We start from the raw sequence: 9987 nt of genomic DNA on the forward strand, positions 1-9987 counted from the left end.
TGAAACGGTGCTAAACGCTTGTGTGGATAACTGGATATAGAATGTTTTTGTTTGAATATGCCATTTTGAAATGAAAACGTAGCCTACTATTAATGTGAAAGAGGCCTGAGGGTACTCTCGTGTATTCAGAGCTAAGATTAGTGGTTGTCATTGAAATCACCACCCTGTTGTTAAGCCATTGAATGGGAATTTGGCTAGGTATTGTGCATGCTTTGAGAATGCCTGGTGTAAACTGAAGATGTACAATTTTAAACGTCAAAGACCCTTTGTCATTGATTTAGCTGGGGCAATTTGACTGCACTTGCAAACCCTGAGGTCTGGTAGTCAATTTCCTGGCAGCTAAGGGGCTCCATTTTCACATTTCAGCAATAAAAGCAAGTAGACTACTCCATTCACCTCTCCTTTTCTCCCTCATTCTCTCCTCTATTCGTCCTCCCGGCCTGACATTTTTCTCTGTCTGTCTCCTTCATTTCCTCATCTCTAACTCTAAACTCAGTCCTCAGTGACACGACTGAAGCATTAATTGAATAATTAATTCCTCTCATTAGCTTGTTTTTAATTATTTCCCTGCCCCCTATTTATTTCCGTGCTGAGCATAAACTCATCAACTGTTTTCTTCCTTCCACACAAATTGCCCATGAAAACCGAGGACCGGTGTGGCATTGCGTTATACGCCGTGCTAGCCGGCTCTCTCCCCGGCTGGCTCCATCAGTGGCTCCTAATGAGGAGTCGGTTAGCCCAGGCGGAACAAGGCTAACGCTAGCTTCGCGCACCAAGAGGCACAATGCTAATTTAGCTCGTTTAGTGTCCTTGGGCCAATTAAGGGGAGGTGAAAAGGGCCGGGCGCTAGCCGGAACTATTTCAAGATGTGAGCACCAGCTTGAGATTGTAGCTCTGCACAGGGCTTGGCTGTATGTGCAGAAAGCCAGAGTTTGTGTCCTGATTGCTCGTTTGTTTGCAATATGTTGCAGTAATGGAATTTATTTGCCTGACATTAGCTGGATTTGACTCTTTGAAGGCCTTATTACTTGTGACATAAATTATTTCCCGGGTAAGGGGTAAGTGGTGCTAAAGACTGCTATACCCAATTACCATCTACTTTTGTGCCCTTAAATAATCATCCACTGCTGAATAGCCACTCTGGATTGTATCACTATATGAATGGTATGGTATAATGAAATATCGAAAGATTTACCTTGAGGGGTTTAAGTTGAGTTCCACCTCGCTGAGCCAAAACCCCCGGATAACTCACACAACATAGTCATGTTCTGGTATCCACTCACTCTGCTCTGGGTTCCATCCTAGCCCTTGCTTGGTGTTATAAATATCAACTCATTTGTGTTTGTTTTCTTGTGAGCCTCTCACCCGTCATATGTTTTCTGGATTTATTTGTATTTATTTATTTTACGCCTACTGGTCAACATTTTTATTGATTTATGTTTCTTTTGTTGTTTTCTGTTTTGTTCTGTCCATCGGCTGATTGGGTGTTGCATGCATGTGTTCCGTCATGTCCTAGTTTGAATATAGCCAAACAGTCAGCAGACCCATGGGCATCCAAGTCAACAAAGGTAAAAAATAATAATAATAACCCATTTATTCACAACCACCACCCACCCCCTTCGTACCCATGATAGCCTTCCATTCTATTAACCTGATCGAGTCCTGCATATCTCCACTCAACAGTCCCAGTGAAGATTCCACCCAATCCACTATATCCAGGCTATCCAATTGATGGCTTTAAATCTAATGATTGTTTGTTGTAGTTGACCTTCGTGATCCCTAGTATCTGTCTCGTCACTCTTTATTAAGTATATGATTAGTTTTAGTAATGTCTTATAATGTCTTATCCAATAACACAATGCACTGCAATTTAAAGTATTGGGGAGACTGCATAGGATGCAAAGAAATGCATATTGCATACCGGGGACAGTCAAAAGCTATTGCCGGAACTGATGAAAGTACAAGAGGGTTTGTGAAAGATGGAGTGATCGATAGACAAGACCAGATGGGAGCTAATCTGGGGTAGCACATAGCAACAAGAAACATGGATACAGAAGAAAGTGACAATGACAAGGATAGAAAGTATAACGAAAAATACATAATCAAACATTTAGTAGTTAATAGGCCAGCTTGAACCGTTTGAAACACACAAAATGAATAATGCATATTGTTGCTGTCGGGTGGAAACCTTGTATGTCCAAAAGTACCAAAAATATAAAATACCCGTGTTCCAATGCAGAGCCTTCTATTAGAGAGTTGGGTCACCTCCGCTCACTATGACCATTTGTCACTATTTCGAGTTGCATGAACCACGTGACCGGTTCTGTTTTTCTGCCCCCTCATTGACGCAACTAAGTTGACCTTCTAATTGAAGGCTCTGTTCCAATGAAGCCAATGTAGTTATTAGTTAGTCACGACTAATAACTCTTAATTGTTTTTTGTATTGGTTCACATCACTTTCACTTTCAATTAAAAAAATAGAGAATAGCAGATAAGCTCACAACACGTTGCATCGGCTTGTATAAGGGCTATATTTGCTACTTTTGTGTGACACGGAGTGATTTACGGAGAAAAGACTGATACAAGATTGCTGCCCGACAGTCCACTGTATAAATGCATTTTCCTGCACAGAACACCACCAATCCACTTTGGATTTTGATTTGTTTTTGGCTTTTGTTCCTTTATTGATAGTTACAGTGAAGACAGACAGGAAAGAGGGAGGAAGAGACAGGGAAAGACACGCAGCAAAGGTTGACATGAACGGGACTCGAACACGTGACGCACTGTCAAGGCCAGAGCCTACTATACTGTATGTGGCATGCGCCTGGACCATTAGGCCAGTGGGGGCCCCACCAATCCACTCTTCCCCCGGCTTCTAAAACACAGCATGCCCCTAATGTACACTTAAATGACGAATAAGCAAACATCCCAATCTTAAGTGCCACCATTAATGCAATGTAAGGGTATAGGCTTATAGCGGATCCTTAACCCATTTAGGCCTGACCTCGAAATTAAAAATAAATCTTCTGAAATAAATATTTTCACAATTTTGCTAAAATAGCAGACCTACAAGCTCGTAGCGTGCTACAAAAGGGGTTCCCGCTCAAAATGGGTTAAATAGGAAAAAGGAATTAAGACAGAAATGACATTGTGGCATTTAGCTGCAACCAGCGATTTCAAATTTAAATAATTCAAAACTGTTTCCGCCCATGCAGACGGGAAGGCACATTTCCATTTCCTCTTAAACAAATTAATTTGCAAAATTGCTTTGTATTTATTTTAAGGGTCATTTAATATGCCCCTGGCCTAAACACCTTAAGCAAGAATTAAAGGTCCTCCAAATTAAGTTATTTTAAAAGTGGTCTGTGATTTGTTTGACTGAGGTAATGAAGGGAAATGTATGTGTCATTCCCTTTTCAGGGGTTCTGGATTCTATCCAACTGAAGCATATTTTAAGGCATTTGCATTTTGAGAGTAGCCTCCAATGTTGCATACTGCATATTGTACGTTGACAGTTTTAGGCAGTTCATAACTTAAAGAGAGTGTAGGCTACTGTAATGGACATAGACAAAAAAAGGTTTTGTTGAAAAGTTAAAGCTCTATATAGAGCACCGAAGTCTGACGTCACTTTCAGTAGAGGGCGTCAGTCCCCAGGTTCATGTATTGTTTTCATATGGATATGAAGAATCAACTGACTGAGAGAAAACGCTAATGTTACTGCTACTGAATTAGTTACATTTTCGCTAGAAGCAGACTGTATCATATATGAGTGACTGTTGCAAACGATACAGAGACACCTCCCTGACAATAACGGCGAGACAGCTTGTTTATTTTTGGACCACAACGCTTATAGTAGACGATATTAAGATCACCCCATGTTATTCTCCATAGAGAAATTACTTCCGCGAACCAGGGGAATTGAAGGGATGAGCGAGTTACGTCAGGACTTCGGTGCTCTATATCTCCTTAATCCACATAAAATATGTTCAGGATAGAAACCAATTATTTTGTTATTCAACACGTACTACCGGTATCTCTCTTTTATCGCTTTCACTTCAGCTGCTATCTTGTTACGGTTTACTATAGATTATTCAAAATTCCCCATGCATGTTGTTTTGTTTTGTTTTTTTCCTTAGAACAGACTAGCCTATATGATACTCAACACTATAAAGCTTATTTTTGGGGCTCCTGGATCATTTTCTGTGTGCAGGACTTCACTGTACGTAACTACAGTACAGAGAGAGAGAGAGAGAGAGAGATATTAAGGGTGGAAAATGTCTTAGCACAGAGCAACAGCTGCCTGTTCACCATGGAAGGTGTGCAAACATTGCCATTGTTTCAGGGCAGAGTTGTCAGTGACTGTGATTCCCTCCTCCTCTTCTCTCTCTCGTTCGTGCGTCCCCCCTGCCCATCTCTTCCCTCCTATTCCATCACCACAGAGGGAAAAGCGATGGAGCATTTCGTCTGGCAGCGGTGAAAAGTTCTCGTGGAGTGTAAGTAGAGAGAGGGGTTCTGGCAGGGAGGAAGATGGCAGAAATGGGGCTGGGGGGGGGGCATGAGGTTGGGGGCGAAAAGGAATGAGAGAGATGGGATAATGGTGGTGGAAGACGAAGGATAGCAGTGCAATCGCGTTAGCCCAGTCTCTTAGGGATAAAGTTAGGCTTAACTGCAGCATTACCCACATTCCTGCATTAAAAAATGTTCCTTTGCCAGCGTTTAGCATGCAAATTGCCTCCCAGATTATGCCTTTTGTATTCATTTTACCAACTGTCAGCCAGCCTGCTATGCAGTGAGAATGATAATCAGGGTCATATTGCCCCCTGGTGGTGCACATCATGTACGGACGGTGTGGGGTGGTGTGGGGGTTAGAGGGAGTGGTGTGGACTGTAGTGCTTGCTTCAAACAGTGTGTGCACGAGGGCGTGTGTGTGTGCACGAGGGTGTGTGTATGTGTGTGTACCAGCATGTGTCAATGAGAGAGAGAGAAAGGGAGGTGTGAACATTTCAAAGAGACTTTCTTGTAATTTATGAGAGCTCAGCCAATGCAGGGTGTAGGTGAAGGTGAGGGAGGGTGAGAAATATATGAAGAAGCGAAGAAGATGGGGGTGGGGGGGGGGGGGGGAGCAAAGAGGTGATGACAGGTGAAGAGATGAGGTGGAGGACTGCAGATCCAATAAATCCAATGCCATGGATTACCTAGAGTAATGTAAATGCAGCTATAGTGCGCACACATACACACACACACACACATGCAAATTAAAATCCCATGTTAATTGACTCTCGATCGTCTCGTCCCGAAAGGCTTTTTTTTCTTTTTTACTGTGCACGGTCAGACGTAAAACTGTTCTAGGTTACTTGTCAATATCTGTCCGGACATTACTTTGCATGAGAAACTCCCTTAGAAGAAAGAAATCTAAGCCTAAACCAAGCATCACCCTGACTAGCTATCCCCTCATGGCTGGCTAACAGGTTCCTTCACAATCTGTGAAATCATTATCTTCTCGAGATAATGATCCATTTGAATAATTGCCCTTATCTGATGCATAATACCACCTCTAAATCCATTTTTAGTTAATCCCCCAGCATGCATTTTATGGAGGGCCCACCCGCAGACTGCACGCGGCGATCACAGACCAAGGCCTACAACGGATCAATCAGTCTCTGAATCACTGATTGGTTGTGTTGGGGAGATGAAGTGAGGGCAGGTATCACTGAAATGAATAATACAAGAAAGAGAATACGTGATTTCCATGAACTATGTGCAGTACAGCGAATCGCCGGTATTCAGGGGAAGTGGTTGAAAGTTTTTCATGTGATGGATATACGGTGTAAACGTGAAGACCTGTCATAAACAGGTGGGCATGCTTTTATTATGATGTCTGAGCGGGGTGAAGGTGAATACAAAGGATAAGAAAACTACATTCAAAGCTGTATTATACTGTATATGATGTCTATGTATTTTACTTTGCTGTCCGCTGTGACACACGAAACCAATAGTAGATCAACAAGCTCTTAAAAGGCCACTTCAACTAGATCTTATTTTAATGATGTTTGGGACACAAGAAACACTTTGCTGGGGGTTTTTATGTGTCCAATATTTGTTTTTAGATATTTTGACGCCAAAATGTGTGGTCTCACTTAATTACTTCCTGGACTACAAGTCACACCTCCACGCAGCCTCCCCCCTCTCCACAAGGAGGGGCAAGTGCACCAAAGCATTATGGTAATTGTAGGAATTCAGCGATCCAGTCCAACCCAGGGGGGCAGTCAGCCAGATATTTCGTGAAGCCTCATTTGAAATCGGTAGTTCATATAATGGCCTGTTGTGGCGCTGGGCTGGACCCAAAAAGCCCCATAGCTCCATAGAGGCCCATGTATTTTGGCCCAACTTCACCTAGACTGTATTACCTTAATAAACATGGTCATGAATACTTTCTTCTTCCATTCACTAGTTTAAAGTCTCATTTCTAATGTCATAATATTCTTTTTGGAAAATTATGGTCCCATTAATTAAAAAAATTACCATAAAGAAAAAAAACCATCGCGTATGTTCTGAGGGGCGTGGCTACCGTTACAGTCTATGATCGGGATTCCCCTCCCACTCGAGTCAAAATAAAAACCAACGGAGAAGAAGGGGGGAAGTCCCGCCTCGTTGTCTGGGCAGCCAATGGCCAGCTGGTCCAAAACGGAGCCAGCCAATGGCCCGCTGGTACCAAACGGATCTAGAAAGATGGCGATTTACAATGAAGCGATTTCAGGCTTCATTTTACGTTCATGTTAGACCCGGAGAACGCTTTGTCCATATTTTTTACAGTCTATGGTCCAACCCTAGGCAAACACACAGACTTCATTATTTTTCTGGCCATTCCAATTGTGCTATACTGTTATCTACTGCAAATATTATTAACATTGAGTGACTCCATTGCATTCAATATTATGCAATACCTTATGTCATACGCTGATGTGGCAGTCAGCTGACCAATTGGGCAGGATATTTAAGCTCACCTAAGTCTGTGTTCTTCCTCCGTTCTTTTTGCATATGGGTTCCTGGTTATGTGCTGCACCGCCACCCCAGCACCACTGGTGGGCGGGGGGGTTATTGTATATCTATCTCCCTGCTCTTAATGGTTAATGGTATGGTTATTGTATGATTGTGCCGAACAGGTAGACATTTGTGAGTTATCTGACTGAACTAACACAACTGTAGTGGTTCTCGTTGCTCTTTCTAATGAGACATTTACATCCTGTGGTTTGGGTAGGACTACCACTATTGGTTGAGTATCATGCCGTTTCATGCAAGAAACTCAGATGGAAATATCTGTCTCCTTTCCAAATTCGCTCTTCATCAAAGCAGTAAACGTGGGACCTGGGTTAGAAGCCCGGGCAGAACTTCAAAGTTACTGGCCAAAGGCAACGGGCAATTTCCCGGCAGTATCCACCGCTGCTGGTGAGAGAAAGTATGTGTCATGATGACTCATGACTCATTTTGTTACTTTCTGGGCAGAAACCTCATCCACCTCATCTCCATATTTCAACGTTTTACATTGGTTCCCCATAAATGAATGCCCTACTTCATCATTGTGTCACACAAAAGTAGTGGAAAAAATAGCAGATCTTCGAACCCTATTTTCACTATGAAATAATAATAATAATAATAATAATAATACGATAAAAAGTGAGGTTTCTGCCCGACAGCAATGAATTCTTGATCTGTATCTCCTATGTCCCATGCGGTTAATTTGCTCTTATGGTTCTCCCCTCTACTTTCTCACCCCCCCCCCCCCCCCCCCCCCCCGAACAGGACAAGTCGACCCTGGAGGAACAGCACTCCTGGGATAGCTTCAAGACGATGACTCCCAAGCTGTCTATAGTGCCTGGAGAGCAGAAGGACCGCATGGAGCTGCACAGCAAAACCTGGGACTCCTCCTCTGCTAACACACCCGACTCGTCCGAGGGAGACTTCCAGACCGAAGTGTGAAGACACGCCCCCACACACACACACACACACATGCACACGCACGGATACACACAGGCATACCTAAACACAATACAGAGATAACATGCTACACATACTGTATGCACATGTGCAAACTCGCGCACACACACACACGCGCGCGCACAGTCACACACTGCTCTCCATGTGCTCCGCGATGTGCTCCAGTTTGGATCTTATACTGTATTTGTTTACTGCTGAAATGGACAGACAAGGAAAGAAGACTGTTCTACTATATTTTCGCAAACAAAACAAACTATTGAAATTTAAGAACAGGGGCTTGAAAAGTCTGCGACTGAGGACAATTTTTAAAAGAACTTGGAAAAAGAAAAAAAAATCTATGAAGAAACCGTTTCTGAAAAATGTCTTGATTTTATTCTGGAGAAGAAAAAAAAACATCTCTTCCAATTGTTTGATTTGGAGAAAAAAAAGAATATGAAGAAAAAGAGAAATATTTCTGCACCGTTATGTTTTTATAGAAATGGAGAAAAAAAAATCTCACTGATGTCTGTCACATTAGATCCCATTAGATCTCCTGCCTTCATTTCTGTCCATTTAACATTTTAACCACATGTACCCTAGCGTCCTAACTCTGGGAATGTCATAATAGACAATCGGTGAAAATGGCTAATCTACACGTGGCTTGTAGCTTGGCTATTTGTGCTTGTTGAGGTAAAATTAAGTCAGAGTGTAGAGTAGCGGAGTAGCGACACGCTTTGATCTCGTCACAAAGCCTATGGGCTATAGTTCCAAACATTGCTCCTAGGGCTGGAACTATCCCATTGAAATAGAATGAGCACTTCCGCATTCCATTGTTACAATGGGAGTCAACGCTAGTGTCGCCACTCTCTTACTATATTACTCTGAATGAAGTGTACCTAGGGTCTAAGTGGTTAATGGACGACGCAAACACTCTTCGGTTGTTCTTCCCTTTATATGGATGGTTTAGACTCTAATCATTAGAGAGAAAGAGCTGCTCATTGATATGTGCCATGATCCTCTCGGCTATGTTTCCACTCCAATAGAATCCATCTATTCCTCTCTGTCAGCATTGTATTCCCCTTTTTTGTTTGGTATTTTCTATGATTTAATTGAGGACAAAAAAGAAATATGTCCTCCCCTATGGTTTGAAGTCTTACTGATGGGGAAGATATTCAAACAAACAACGAAAAAAGAAAACCGTCAACAGAGTCGTGTTATCTGGTCTAACTGTTAGAGAAGATTTGATTTACCTTGGGAAGGTTCGGTTTGGTTTGTGCTGCCTTTCTTTTCCTGTGATTTTTTCCATGTGGAATTCTTAATTATGTTTCTTTTTTTATTTTAACACAGCAACATAATACGCAAACTTGCTTTCGGAGGTAATGTGCGCTGCATGTTATCCACTCATCTGGGGGGTGTATAAAGGGAAAGCAATCGTCATGCAGAATCCCCCTCCCCCCAATTCACCCCCTAGCTGCTTTGTGATAAAAAGCTTTTCAAGTTTGACGCTTCTGAGTCTGTTAACAACCCCAGCACATCTTTGCATTGTCCGTGAAGGGAATTTTCCGAACGCATCGCTTCCCCCTCCCCTATGGAAGTATCGTAGTCTCTGTTTCCATGTCTCATGTATGCCCTTGTACGCTGCTTAGAGTTGTGTATCGATCACGCGGCCAGCCGACCTGGCCCCTGCAGTTACTGAGGAAATGACACTCAGGAGGTTTTTCTGCCAATAGTGTCTCCAGCATCCAAACAACAGAAGGTATAAATTAAGCCAAATGTTATTATTTTGTACAAGAACGTGGTTGGCTGTTTGTAGACTAAACCTGAACTCTATGGGGTTTTTTTTTTTTACCACCCATCTCTCCACAGATGTCTTTCATCCCCACCCTCATTCGGTCCACCATCCCATCCTGAACATGAAATCTCAGTGTAGAAGCGCATATCCTCCCATTAACAAAGGTAAGAGAGTCGTGGTGACAGTTACGATGCCACTCTGTGATTGCGTGCAGAGTTAAT

The 9987-nt window shown here is 42.6% G+C and overlaps 1 protein-coding gene across 1 annotated transcript in view; it reads left to right on the top strand.

Annotated features, from left to right (window-relative positions):
• The window catches only part of adgrb2 (adhesion G protein-coupled receptor B2), a 347282-nt gene extending 337808 nt beyond the window's left edge, over positions 1–9474 (top strand). The window contains 2 exon segments of the mRNA XM_083768103.1: positions 4440–4493; positions 7801–9474. Of these exon segments, the coding sequence (XP_083624229.1) occupies positions 4440–4493; positions 7801–7977 (231 nt within the window). The 3' untranslated portion in view covers positions 7978–9474.
• Positions 9475–9987: the final 513 nt, after the last annotated feature.

This window comes from Protomyctophum parallelum (genome assembly GCF_964188405.1).
Source record: "Protomyctophum parallelum genome assembly, chromosome: 1".
Classification (NCBI taxonomy): Eukaryota; Metazoa; Chordata; class Actinopteri; order Myctophiformes; family Myctophidae; genus Protomyctophum; species Protomyctophum parallelum.